This window comes from Lutzomyia longipalpis, chromosome 1 (genome assembly GCF_024334085.1).
Source record: "Lutzomyia longipalpis isolate SR_M1_2022 chromosome 1, ASM2433408v1".
Classification (NCBI taxonomy): Eukaryota; Metazoa; Arthropoda; class Insecta; order Diptera; family Psychodidae; genus Lutzomyia; species Lutzomyia longipalpis.
In genome coordinates, this window is record NC_074707.1 from 40621697 (window position 1) to 40636736 (window position 15040).

The window sequence follows — 15040 nt, forward strand, 5'->3', positions numbered from 1 at the left end:
GTCAGCCCATAAGAGGGTGAAAGTTTTCTTGCGAGCGGTGATGGTGGTTCAGGGTGGTGCAGAAGAGAGGTGAGTTTTGCGAGGAAATTTGTCAAGATTCATCTCTAAACAATTTCTTGTGTGCGGAAACTCATGCCCAGCAATACTCCTTGGCAAGCATTCCTTGCCCATTCCTTTTTCATCGCTGGAGCGAGATGTTGTGCAACAATTGGGTTAGAGACACCGTTCCGGTGGTATTCCAACTGGCGCAAACACATAGCATTACATTAAATTACAAATGGGTGAGAAAAGGGCTGTGTTCTGCTGCTGCTTGGGGTTGGAGGGATGGTTAAATTGTTTGATTGATGTTTGAGTGGTGTGTTTATATGCCTTGATTAAGTTACATGAATAGACAATGGCCACACACATACACAAGTGAGATGGGGGAGGGTGAGTGATACATACAACAACTCATTTGTGGCCATTTCACTTCCTCTTTCACATACATATTGTTTAAGAATCAAAGTTTGAGGAAACACCAAGGCAAGATTGAAATAGTGCACGACTCTCCCGAAGGCGAGTGGTTTATAATGGAAGACTCACAAAAGGTTATAAGGGAGGTGGTGGGATCCCCACACGGAGGAAGTTCAAGAAGAGAATCTTCAAGACAAATACGCTTACAGGAAACCTCGTTAACGGAGAACTTTGCGTATACTGACACCAAAATGAAAACATTAAAGTTCGCAATTACTCCTCTGACAAACCTGTGAGCTGTGATATGGAGATAGCAATGGGTTTGTTTATAATTTCGTCTATACGTAAACCTTGAGTAAATATCTAATGGATGTTTACCTGAATGTTTCATTTTGGTTGAGGTGCACTCAACCTCCCTGAGGCTTGAGGGTGGTTTCAACTCTCCGAACCAATAGAAAATGGATTCAAGGATGGAAATTTTCTCGCTATTCCTAATATATTCTTAGAATATTCAGAGAAATAATTAATAACAGAAAAGTTTGTACAGTTTTTCAGTTAATTATCCACCCCTTGCTTATCTTTCTCCGCACTATGTTAAAATTCACTTTGGCAACTATTTTGTCCTAAATTCATATTAAACTTTTCTTGTTTAGAGGTGACTTTTTTGTTCGCTTCCAACTTTTGCAATATTCATGTGTCTATGGAGACGCCTGGTGATTTACATAGTCGGAGCTTTTCCGCTCTCTTTGTTTTGATAGTGGCCAGACAGGTGAACAGAGTTAGAAAAAAAAACCCCGGAGGTAGATGAAAAAATTCGATAGTGAAATGAAAGTATAATGAGATTAACTAAATAAAAAAAAAGAGTAAAGGAGAGAAAGAGAAAAAAATTGTATTTTTGTGTGGACTTACATATTCTACTTCACTCTCTTCGATCATCAAATCATCAGTCCTTACCTGAAACGATAAAGAGAAGAATATTGTTAGGAGAATGAGCAAAAAAGCAAGCTGCGATGGAGATATGACAGGGTTCAAGGAGGAGGCGGATGCTGTGTGTTGGTGGGTGGAAATTGAAAGTGCGAGAAAATCATGTCTCTGGGATGTAACTCGTGGATTCCCAGCCATGCCATGTAACCCATTGGATAATGCCTGAGCGTGTCAGGAGGGATGGGGTGTTTGTGTAATTCAGTGCTCGCTGAAGAAGTTCCCGAGACTATCCTCAGACATGAAATCTAATCAAATTTCGTGAGATCCACTGCACTCCTTGGCTCACGTGCGGGCTGGGGGTGGGTAGCATGGAAAAGTGTTAAATCGATTTCACATCCAAACCATCCTCACAACTCCCCCGCCTAAAATATATATAAAGAGGGTGGAGCACCATTAAACCACACACTAGCAAACGGAGTGTGTCTACATTCTGATTAAATTCCCATTACACTGTCTTTCGTGTGCGAGGAGGAAGCTCGCCCTCCACCCCAAACGAGCCATTTGCAACAAGTAAATTTCCCATGATCCACATGAAAAGTCTAACACACTTCAAAAAGTCTCATTGGTATGCAGACGGGTAGTGAATTTGTGTGTTTTTCCAACTCAAACTCCACTTGCGCGCTCACAGCAACAGCACACAGCACTTTTGCCTGTGTCTCTGCCTTGAGTTTTTCCCAGCTACATTTCCCAACCATCTCCACCCTTCCCCCTTTACAGAGTACTTGCAGAAATCATTTTTGTTCTGGACACTTGATTCCCGTAGCGTGCTCTCGTTCATATTGTAGGCAAAGCAGATCTTCCCTACAGAAAGCAGAAAGCAATCCAATTTATCATTTACACACAGAATTTCCTTCTAAGGAGGAAACTTTTCACAATTCTATAATTTACCAGAGATGTATCTACGGTGTGCCAATAATTGGATTGAATTGAAAGATTTTAATGATATACCTATTTAAGGATTTTATGCAGCTTTGAATTTTTTAACGGGGGCATCTACTGCAGTCTGTCGTTATTAATGATTTGAAGGGGAAGATGTAAGAAAAATTAATTTTTCAAGTCTGTTCTAAATTAGAGTATCAAAGAGCGTTTAGAAAAAGATTATTCAGCATTGTAAAAAAGACTTTAAATATTAGAAAGAAAAACTAAAAGTTTAGTCATAAAAACAGTTAAAAGAAAAATTAAAATAGATTTACTAAGTCCGGCTAAGTCAGACTTAAATTTTCATAAACAAAACTTTAGTTTTTAAGATTGGCTAGAGTTCTTTTTGATTTAGCCTAATTTATTTTTAGGCTAGGCCCATTTATTTTATAAATCCAGATATTATCTAGGCCTGTGCAAAATGAGCTGTACTTAGGTTTAAAATTCTCAAGTCAGGCCTAGATTTTCATAAACCGGCTTTAGTTTTTCAAGCTTGGTTAAAGATTTTGTGACTATGCCTACATTTTTTAAGCTAGGCCCTAATTTTTTAATGTAGACCTAAGATTTCTAAGTTAGGCCTAAATTTTATAAGTTAGACTTCAGTTTCTTTAAATAAAAAAGTCTATCTTCAAGCTTTAAGCTTTCTATTCATATTTATTATCTGAGAATTTTTTCTTCAAAGAAAGATAAAAGTCTCAAAAATTCTTTATTCCTCAAAGTACTCCACAACAGTCAGAGAGAGATGCCATGGATTGTGATGATATATAAATTTTCTAATCTTCCTTGAGATAATTTTGTTCTGTGCGATGGTCAAAGCTAAGGCGAAATTTATTTGATTTTCCCACAAAAAGCATTATTTTTCCCCTAGGCAACCGCAAAACTCCACGCGCAGATGTATGCTTTAAGATGGTAGATAAACGTGAAATACCAGATTTGTAAAATCCGTGCCATTTTCCCTTTGAATCACGCCATAAAAGGACGTAATCCCCTCCTTTGTGCGGAGGGGTTCTTATGTTTGGATTCCCCATTCACAGGTTATTGATCATCCCTCGGCTCCTTTTATTTGTCCACCAATCTGTTGATTTGTTCTACGAGAGGGGGCGGTGGGGGGCTACACATACATCGCACAAATCCACCCTTAGGGTGTGGGTGGTGGGAGGGATGGAGAGAATTGCCCATAGACGACGAATGTGGGCGCATAACTTTGCATGTCACGCATGGGTGCTGAAGAGGACTCCGTATGGTTATGCGCTCTTTATGACATACAAATGACGTTGTTTAATGTTGCTAATAAAAAATATTCCTGGTTACGATTTGGGAAGGGTGGTGGATTCTTTTTTTTTACGCAGCAAGTACTTTAATGGGAGAGAATAGTCCCTGCTGCTGCTGAAGGATGAAAGCGATAGTATAATAATGTTGTGCGGTTCAATTTACCCCTCTAGGGTGGATGATGGTTGTAAAAATCTCATTAGTCCTAGGAATTTTCCGTGTTAAATTGTATAATTTGTTATACGCGGTGCACGGGAGGACGATCAAAAGCTCTTCTGTGTACACATTTCTCACACTTTTTCACCGTCTCAGGTGCCTAGAATTCGGGAGATGGGGTAGCACAAAGACCTCCCCCACATCTTGTTGAAGAAGAAGTTACCACAAGGGTTGGATGTTTGTGTAGATGTTGCAGGGAAGGAGGACTGGGGTGGAAAAGTGTTCTTATTAAAGATTTCGGAGCTTCTTTGGTGGTTCTGGAAGCTTCTGGACTAGTAGTAAGAGCTTATGAGAAAGGGGTTAAAGACGCTGATGGCAGGTGGTTTTCACATAATACTGAATATTTCATAAACACATTTCTCGAGCCTTTGTGTATGTGACTTCTTCCCCCACCCTCCAGTGTGGTTTAGCATGCTTTAAAGCTTGAGAATATCTCAGGGCCACTTTTGCCATCCAAAAGCGCATCTTTGTTCACCCTACGCTATATATGTGTAGTGTATGTATACAAGAAAAGCTCCGTAGGAAGCTCAAAGAAGCGTCGTTGGCACAAATCGCATATTTTATTAAATATGGGATTTCCATTTTACGTATACAAAACATTAACACGATTCAAGGAGGGAAAATACACCCCCACACACACATAAGGGTGAATTTTACACCCAAGTATGGCTAATGGCGTATACATTGTATGGAATTTCCATGCATAATTCAAAAAGTTCGCCTAATTGCACCCATAAGTGAGCATCCGAATTTCGAAACAGGTGTAGAATATTCAACATCATTACATTTTGGAGTTTATACGTCTCAGCCCCCATGAGGAGGGGGTGGAACTGTGAATTAACAGCCACTCACCAATTGGTAACTTTCTTTTTCATTTTGGCTTTTTGGGGGTAGAGCCTAAATTGATTTTGGTTGAGTCCCACTCTCCATCAACTAAAGCTCCAATGTAATTAAAAGCACATGCTTTCCACTCAACATTTTCTCAGCAATACAATTTTGTGTATAGATGGTGAATATTTTGGTGAAGAGAAAATTGACTCATGCAGCAAGAATTCAAGGAATTCAATGGATTAATCCAAATTTCTAACCATATTTCAAGAGAGAGAGAGCTTTCAACGAAAACCTGATAAGTTTGTTTGATAGAACATTCCTTTAGAAGTGTGCATAAATTGAAGATGAATTTCTCAGAACTTTGGTGCTAAATGCAATTTCTTAATATGTATGGAAACTTCCAAAGGCCATGGAAAGCTTTAGAACGAATTTGCTATATATAACTCTATTTATTTGAATTAGCCTTGCACCAACATTCCACCTACGGATATGGCTTAATTCCACTTAATTCTAATCATATCAGTACAAAATACAATTTGTAAATGAAATATTAAGGAATAATAAGAAGAATTTATCTTTTGTAGATGAGCTGTGACTGGCTGATTCATTTGGGTAAAGCTTTTTCACTTGTTTGTAAATTGAAAAAGAATTAGGTTAGAGGGGGTTTGGAAAACGAAATTAAGTTTTTATATAGCTTTTATTCGAAATAAAAAAGCATCTTCAACAATTAAGAAAAAAATCAATTAAATGTAACACCTAAAACGGGAAAATTCGTATCTTTCTCAGAGCTTTTCTGGTCAATTTTTAAACGAATATTGGTTGCATTTTAGGGACTGTCCTCATACTAAATGAATAAGATTCTTTGCACTAACAATTGTAAATTCTACAAGAAAATTGTTTAATTTTAAACTTTTTTTTAATAATTTAAATTTAAAGTATTCCTCCCTCAAACACATAACCGTTAATTAGGCAAAGATTCCCTAAATCTCAGCAATTAATTAGGACGTCTAATACATTTAGATTAATATCAACAACCCCCAATCGTACCAATCAGAAAACAATTGATTCCAGCTAAGTAATGACTTTGATTATCGAATTAGTACATCTCTAGCCAAAATTGCAAATCAATAATGCTGTAAAATCGTAAATTCGCACCGTGGAAAACCTCTGATCTGGAATTTTCCTCCTCGCTAAATAACTTATCTGCACAAATGGATCAATCACAGCGAGGAGAGAGATCGTGATTTGTGAGACCCACTGTTCGGATGTAATTGCCTCTCGATGCACTTCCTCTTCAGCACCGTGGTGCACTCGAGCTTTTGAAAAGCTCTCGCGTACACATTTTGCCTGGGAGTTGCATAGTGAGAGAGGCTACACAGGCATTGTGGATGGCATTGTGTAGCCTCGGGGGCTGGGTTGGAGGCAATTTCTGGCCCTAGGGGAGCAACAGGTCGGCCATATTGTGAATGCGGTGGTGACGCAACACATACACCATCCATTGTGTCCTAGAGGGTGCGGGAATGGGGCAAAACCGGAGAGAAAATGGCTCTGCGGCCAGAGGCTTCAAGAGAGTGGTGTTGGCGCACTCTTGGAATTTTCGGCAGGGGGTTGAAATGCGATGGGGGGCGGAGGAAAACCACCCTCAATTGGGTCGGAGTGGTGATTCTCGGCTTCTACTGCCATTGGCAGTGATGATGATGAAAATGATGATGACACGTCGTGTGGCTTTAGGGGGTATTACGTGGATGAGTGTGGATTTCAAGCTTACATTTTTTTTAACACACACACACACCCTCCACCCCGTGGTACTTCACAGTGCACTGAATAGTTTTTTTTTTGGCGCAATAGAGGGAAAAGTTGAAATGATGTTAGATAAAAAAAAAGCTTTCCTTGCTTATGGTGGGAAAGTGTTGAAAGTTTCTTCTAACAATGTATCCGGTATCGACGATGGGTTTAGGGATGATGAACAAATTGCGGTGTTTAGTATTGACGGGGTGAGCTTTCAAGGACGATGAGTATTACAAAATAATTGAGGTTGAAAGCTCGAAAGTTTAAATACATAATTATATTTTTAAGCTTGTTTCTTTTAAGTTTTTCTTTTTTGTAATATTTCTAATTAAATAACAAAAAGTTTCCATTTTAATTTCATGCCACAAAAACCTCTTTGAGGCCATAAATAAATCGAGAGCTTTCGATTTAAATGGCTTCTTTTGGGGAATTAGTTCTTATTCAGTTCACCTTTTTCTCCCTAAACTTTTTTCTTGGCCATAGAGATTGAGTATAAATCCTCTGCCGAATCGAACCCTCAAAATATTACCCCTTAAGGAAGCACCCAAACCCCTCGTGAAAGTCGATAAAGTCCAACGAGGCAATACTGTAAGTGAAATATTGAAATCCTCCACAGCCGACATTTTAGCATTTTTATGATCGTTCCTCATCCACTGGGGAGGATTTTTTTCCTTTGTTGCTCCACCAGCTGAATTCCCCATGGAGAACGGGGGTTGCCCATTGAATCGTCGAGAAATGTGTAAGAAAATTGTGCGTATGACAGAGGTCAATCGAGGGAAAAGTCTACACATACACACGCATACGAAGGGTAGCGTTTTTTTGTCAATTTGTCATTTCTTTGTGACTAGGGGGTGCAGGAGAACCCCCAAAATGGCCATTCGGGGAGGGTGAAAAAGTGAAATAATAAAATTTGTGTGAACCCCCGAAATCCACCCACAATCGTGTAGTTGTCCGTCACAAATGTCTCAATTGCTGTCGCTATTTAAACTTCTCTGCTCACTTTTTTTATTTTCCCTTTATTTTTATGTCGCTCTTCATTTTAACAGCTGCCATTTATCCAACTCATCCACCCACTAAATTCAACGCTTAAGTTTCACTGTGTCACGAGAGGCATCACTTTGGCAATGTGAATACGCCGCATATCTTGTGTGCATGAGGATGGCGCTGGGGGGTGGCAAAATGTGAGACAATAAATGTGTTTAATATGGGGCGAAGAAGCGCTGAAAAAAAAAGAGCGCATACAGGGGCATTTTGTGTAGGAAAACAGGTCAATAAAAATACATTTTATTAATGGGACCGACTGCACAATTTATTAGGCGATTCGTGAATTTGAACATTTATGTGCCCCTTCCCCACCAAACTTGGTGTTATGTTTTTCAAGCAAATGGGGAGCCCTTTTGCGATTTAGCCGCCATTGGTGGTGGGTGCTAGGGGTGCAAAAATGCTTCCACGGAGGGAGAGGAAGGTTGTTCCATATGCAATTTTTATGTTGCCCCTTCAATGAAAAATATGGTGCACATTGACTGCTTTCTTGGCAAAAGAGGCAGCGAGCGGCTCCTTTATGCCTCAAGAAGAAGAAGGTAACGTGAAGCCAGCCAAGTATGAGGTGAAATGTCTCGCAAACATGGAGGAAATTTGTTGCACAAGGAGTAAATTTAAATGTTACCTTTTTGGACAGAATTTTTCACCATTTTATTTTGATGTTCTCTCCCTCTCTATAGCCAGGAAGCAATTCACACGAAAAGAGCAAAAGAAGAGGTGGCTCAAGCACTACCGTCAACAATAAATTTATAATACAAGGAGGAACTTGTTAAAAAATTCATATGGAAATAGTAAGATGGGATATTTTCCTTTTGCTCTCCGTTCCCCCCCACACGCCCCATCGATGGGTGGATGAAAATAAAAATTCACCAGGTATATATTTTTGTTGGGGAGTGAATTTTTCCTGCTGTAGGATGCTTAAATTGGGAGGTGGAAACTGAAGGAAAATTTTTGCGGCGAAAGATTGAAAACAAGGGGAGTTTATCTGGGGAAAATTTAGGAATTTTCTTATTTTCCAGATATTGTTAGGTAAGGGCTTTTTCGTCTGATAAAGTACACTAACTTCCGAAAGCTTTCAATCCTTATCCAGACCTTATTCAGTGGCTGGAAGGGTTGAAAGCTCTGGGAAGTAAATGTACTTTATTGGTCGATATAACCTTTGCTTGGCAACAACCGGAAAACAAGAAAATTAGAAAACAGATTAGGAATTCCTAATTCAAATTAAATAAGGACTTTTTGGCAAATATTTGGTATTGTTTCAAATATTACATTGAATATTTATCGTTTAATGTTGCTAAGTTTTGTTAAATTAAGTAGAATAAATATAATTTTTAATATTATTTGTAGGACACTTCATGAAGAACCTTTGGCACTAAAGGTAACGACGGGAGTATATATAATTGTATATATTTCTCAAATAAAGTAAGAAGTTCTAAAGAAAACGAATATCCTTTGAGCTCCTTCTCAAACAAAAGGATAATCCGCATGCCAATTAATCGTAATTCATTATTCTAGCAGACCATTTTCCGCATTAATTTGCCAGAAGTTCCTTCGGGACATTCTCAAGGAACTTCCTTACCTGCAATTAAAATATGTATGTGGGTACTTTTAAGTTATCTCACGGGTTAGAACTATAATTTTTCCTACGGAAACTATCAGTTCGATTCTGAGGTAAATTTAGTGGAAGGTGCTGCATGATAAAATTCACAAAATTGCCTTAACTCCTCATTCTATCATTTATGACTTTTGCACGTCTTTGGTGGGAAAAGTCCCAAGACTTGGGGGAATTTTTTGTGCAAGGGACACACCCTGTGTACGGAAAGTCTGTGTAGATAAAATTCTAATAATTTTTCCCAGTGGGAAGTTGCTCAAAGGCGGATGATACTTCGTCGTTTGACAAGAATAGCCCTCGTTGCAGATTCAATGGCAATGTGGGAGGGTTGTTTCCACGGAGTTGAGCACAGTAACACCCCCCCCCCGTCATCCCCGTGGTGGGGTGTGAAGTGTGTCGTCGTCGTGAATTGCTCGCATGAACTAATGAAAAGCATATAAAATTATAACTCAGGTGTTGGCGATGATACATAAGCCATTAAATCGAAATAATTCGTCTCGCGCTACATGATCTCCTCCCCCCTTGCTCCCCCTCCGCGCCCTTTGTGCAATTTCTCATTGCCATGGGACAAAAAAGCTCCACCACCTCCCACGGTTATTTGCTGAAAGCTCCTTCCACCGGGTGCTTCGTATTTTTTTTTTCTTCACTCAACATCCCCGCAGAGCTCTTTATATTTCTCCGCGTAATATTTTTTCTCATTATTCTGCACTATCTCTTGCACTGAATAGACAAAACGTGGCAATGGGGGTTATATCGAATTCCATCTCCGGGGAAATTTTACATTTTTTTTTATATGACGCTAAAGAAAAAAGAAACTCCCACACAAAAGATTTTCACATTTTATCCCCAACATAGGACAACTTTTCTAATCATTTTGTTCTATGATTATGTTAATGGAGAAGGAATAATTTTATTAATATACCCACACACTTTCAGCGTAAAATATTAAGGTTTTTGAGTCTTTATGGCTGTAAGTATATTAAGGCATTAAAATTGCTTTTAATTAATATTTTTATTAGCAGTTTATAGACATGTAGAGTGCAAATGGATGTAAAAATTAAAATTTCTCTATTTATTCCATCAAACACGCGTTATTTGCACAAAATTTAACTTCCTTTTGCAAATTAATAGAGGGAGACTTTTCTATTTATAGTTAGGGTAATTTTCAAGACATTTTCACTAGTAAAATCTTTCATTAAGTACATATTTAATTTTAATTTCTGAGAAATGGAAATTACTTTTAGAGCTTTATGAGCTTTCATGCAAAATTTTCTGATATTTCTTTTGCAAAAGCTCTTACTAGAAATTAAAATAAAATTATAAATTGAAAAAAAAAAAAAATACAAGACACTAATAATGCAATTTGATGCACTTTAATTTGAAGATAGTTCCCAAGGAGGGGACGTACACTAAAATACTTCTTAAAGACCTTTCTAAAGAAGATGCAATAATGTCATTATAGTTGGGGGAAAGGAAACCTTTGCAAAATCAGGCTATGAATCCAATTTCATTGAAAAGCTCAAATATGTCTTTCTCTCTCGGGTTTCGTCTTTTGAGGTACCATGAAAGGGGACTTTCTCGGAAGGAACAGTATAGGATTGAATAGCAGGGAAAACTCTGAGGTCAAAGAAACCCGCACTCTGGACAAAATGTGAAGCATCGAATTGCAATCAAGTGTGGGGAAATCAGAATCCTTTAGGCGGTCCAAAAAGACTGTTCTGCTGGAAAATTTAAATATATTTGTATGCGATAACAAAGGAAGAGGAGAATCAACAAAAAATGAGCTTTTCGGTCAGACGAAAAGTCCATTCTGGTGAGCTTGGCTAAGAGGCCGAGCGGAGGAGCAACAACAGGGAATGGAGAAAAAAATGGAATATTGTACTTCCGAGCTTGATAATTTATTCAAGCGATGAAAGAATAGCAATCAGGAAGTGGACTCTGTGTTCTTGTGTGCGGGAAGGGGTAGGACTCTGGGCTTTCGTACCCAACACAGTGTTGTACAGTTGGGGGGTGTATATTCAAGAAGTTCTGCGAGAGAAAGGAAAACCACTCGACGGGAGTCATAAGTCACAGTCACATAAAAGTGGTGGTGAAATAGTGAAATGATGGCGGGAAAAAAATTTATACACTACGAACAAGGAATTGAGGAGGGATTGTGAAGGAGCAGGTCTGTGTGTGCTCCATAAATTTTAATCACTTCCCTCGTTGGTTAATTGCACATCCTTCATGACTTCTCTTGCAATTTCTTTTATTTCCACCGCAACTGCGAGAAAACCACAACCGCGCTGTAGCACCGTGTTGGTAACATACAAAGAAGCAAAATCTCTCAAATCACACCTTTTTTTTTTGCTTTTTTCATCCTTCGCCGTCCTTTTTTTGCTGCGATCCCTTCGACGAACACCCACCTTTTTGGATACAACATCTCTCTTCTCTCGTATATAGGAGGGAGGAGGACTCTCTTCTTTTGCTAAAGGAAGAAAAATTTTCCAAGGAATGAAGACGATTTTTTTATATCACAAAGTCTGCTGAGTTGCAACATTAACCTGAGACAGCATTCAAAGGAAATAATTTGATATTTTTTGTGCACCAAGAAAGCGTGATAAATTATTTATTTAAAAAAAAATTTCACTCATCTTGGAAAATTTTTTGTAGGTATTTTTTAATATATTTTTTTTAGCTCTGATTCTTTCACTGAATTTTTTTTATCTAAAGATTGGGGGGTGGATAAAAAGAAAAAGCTTGCTTGAGTTTAATCATAAGAATATAATCTTTTCTTCATAATTTTCACCAGAATGTTCAGATTTTTCTCTCTTTTTTTTTGCTTTAAAACTTTTATTAAAATTATGCTAAATCTTGTCATCTGGACTACTTGAATTTGGATCACTTACAGAGTTTAAAACTTTCAAAAATAATTAAAGATTTCTATTTTTTTAGAAAATGATTTTTTTTTCAAGCTAGAAAGAATTCCAATCAGTGGGTGTTTATCTTGCAAGAAAATATTCGTATTTTGTAGAAAATAAACGGAAATATTCGGAATTATTTAAGATAATTCAGTACTATTCGGAATTTTTTGGGAAATTAGTAATTAATACTTAAAAAAAATGTATGGATAATCGCTGTAGGTTCACTAAAATGGTCTCCAAAACCGAACCGCTTAACGTATTTCCAAAAGTTTACCTGATTTGAAAATGGAATTAAATTACCTTTCCAATGATAGTCTATTTGTCAAAATCGATGCACTAGCGGCTAATACGTAAGGGGTATAAGTGAAAAATTGAAGATAAAAATGTTTTAAAACCAACCTTTACCAAAATATCTGCCAAAAAATAACGGCTTAATCAGGGGGTAATCGACTATGCCTAGAATGTACCGCGAGACTGCACCGCGAGTGGCAAGAGTGGCAAGAGTGGCAATGAAAAAGTGGCATGAAGTGCATCGTGAGTGGCAAGAGTCGGATACCCCCTGGGCTTAATTGATTTTCAAAAATATAACAATTTTAGAAAGATGAGAAGTGTACCTTTCCTTAACCAACGGATTTGTGGAAATCGGTTGATCACAACTGGAGATACAGCTACGTTAAAATTGCCCTTAAATACATAATTTTCGCTTATTTCGGAGAGCTTTTCCTAATTTTCAAAATCTCTTAAAAGTTATTTAATAATTTTGTCTTTTAAAAATAAAATATCAAAAATATCCAGCTAAAGGAATTGATGGCGGAATGTATGAAGGATGATCCTCTATCGCAGAACAATTTTAACCCATTCCATCTTGTAGAGGATCAAAAAACATTGAAGAATCGCGAGAGAAACTCCCCAAAATCCACTGGGATCACATCGAAAAGTGCAAATAAAAATTGCCAAAAAATTCAAATATTGCGACGCCATTCGACGTTTTTTTCCCTATAAAAAATGTTTCAAAAGTTTTCTGTAGACTTGTCGCTCATTTTCTGTAGAGTTTTTTTCTAGTCAAAATAAATGTTTATTTTTTCGTTTCTGGAGTGATTTCTACATCTAAATCTGTGAAATCTTCTGCTCCTTGGAAGTCTGTGCATCTAATGATACTCTCAAAGCACTGAGAAAACAAACTAATTGCGAGTTTATTGCTGTGAATAATTTCATGAGACTTCCGGATGTCTTGACATTGCAGCCTCCTCGAGAGTGAATGCAACAAGGAGGAGGACATGGAATTTCTGTTCACTACCCATTGATTCAATTTCAATGTGCCGGAGCAAATCTTTCGCTTCCGGAAGTCCCAATTTCTACAGAAAAACCTCGTGGGCATTCTGCAGAAAAGAACTCTGAGAGGCAAAATGAGAGTTGAGAATCACTTTTGTCAGCTCCAGGAAGTCATTGCTCTTGGGAAAGATGTATGGGAAGACGGTGATGAAGATTTTGTGGACTTCCTCAGTGTTACAATCCGCGGAAGGAGACTTTCCGGAGGAATCCCAGAATAGCTTTGAGGGCAGTTAGTTCTGCGACTCTCAGAAATGTCTTCCGTGCTGGTCATGATTTGCTTGATGACTCCGTCGAATGTTTCCGGATACTGACTACTAAACTGATTTCTACATCTGAATCAGGTATATTGCGCTGGATGGGATTCAACTCGTAAGATTTGCTTAAATTCTCACTGCCAAAAAGGCCCAAAAAATGTAAAAATATTTGTTTTGATTTGCAAGGGGCTGGTTCTATCAACCTCCCTCAGCTTCATTTCGCTGTGCATCACCTGATTTAGATGTAGAAATCACTCCAGAAACGAAAAAATAAACATTTATTTTGACTAGAAAAAAACTCTACAGAAAATGAGCGACAAGTCTACAGAAAACTTTTGAAACATTTTTTATAGGGAAAAAAACGTCGAATGGCGTCGCAATATTTGAATTTTTTTGCAATTTTTATTTGCACTTTTCGATGTGATCCCAGTGGATTTTGGGGAGTTTCTCTCGCGATTCTTCAATGTTTTTTGATCCTCTACAAGATGGAATGGGTTAAAATTGTTCTGCGATAGAGGATCATCCTTCATACATTCCGCCATCAATTCCTTTAATAAAGTATAAATCTTTAATGAAAAGTTTGCTATTAAACATGGGAAGGTTATTTGTTTGGGGAACTTTTAGTTAAACATACAAACTAAAAAAAATCCCTTAAAGTGCTCCATGCGTGTGCTTCCTAATTCTTTCAAGCTTACCCATTGAAGTACTGAAACCCCGTGAAAGTACTACATTTATTCACTGCAAAGCACTCCCTTGTCCCATTTTTTTTGCACCCTCTCCCTCACTAAAGCAGAGCTCTTATTACACGACAACGTCCAGTCTGTGAGTTCCCAGAAGCGTTGGGGACTCTCTGCACACTATATATGCAAACGTTTGCACACTGAATGGTCTAATGATGATGAAAACCACCACCAATGCAAATCTCTACACATTTTCCTCCTCCAACCCCCCATATACCCTAAACATAACTTCCATAAGGAAACCCGGCTCCCGCTCCTCCACAGCATACCGGATGTATTCTCAACGGTGGGTTACCCATGGAGGTGTTTTATTGATGCTGCAACACACCATGTCCCAAACCTTCCTCGCATTCATTCCCACCCCCCTCCCCCATTGTGCACAAACATCTCTGTTCACCCACCCACCCCTTTGTGGACAATTTTCTACACCAGGAAATATTCACGGCGCGACGACGATAAAAACGCAAAAAAAATGTCTCGTGTCACACTCGACACTATTTCCACGCTCCGGTGAACCACCCTTTCGATATATATACCCACACCCTATGCGTTAGGGTGAGGGTGCCTTTGTTGGCGTGGATCGATTATTATTTTATCATTATTGTATGCGACGACACCTGAATCATTGATGCATTAATGGGATTTGATAAGTTCATGTGAAAGTTGTACGGAAAGCTTTGCATGTGGAAAATGCCGGGG

The 15040-nt window shown here is 38.3% G+C and overlaps 1 protein-coding gene across 29 annotated transcripts in view; it reads right to left on the reverse strand.

The window, feature by feature from the left end:
* The window catches only part of LOC129787317 (polypyrimidine tract-binding protein 2), a 393752-nt gene that overhangs the window by 106241 nt on the left and 272471 nt on the right, over nucleotides 1–15040 (reverse strand). For 11 of the 29 annotated variants that reach the window (XM_055822815.1, XM_055822831.1, XM_055822840.1 and 8 more), the window contains one exon: nucleotides 1363–1407. The exons of the other annotated variants lie outside the window; for them this stretch is intronic. In XM_055822815.1, the coding sequence (XP_055678790.1) occupies nucleotides 1363–1407 (45 nt within the window). Of the gene's footprint in view, nucleotides 1–1362; nucleotides 1408–15040 lie in introns of those variants that run through there. 29 annotated transcript variants of the gene reach the window in all.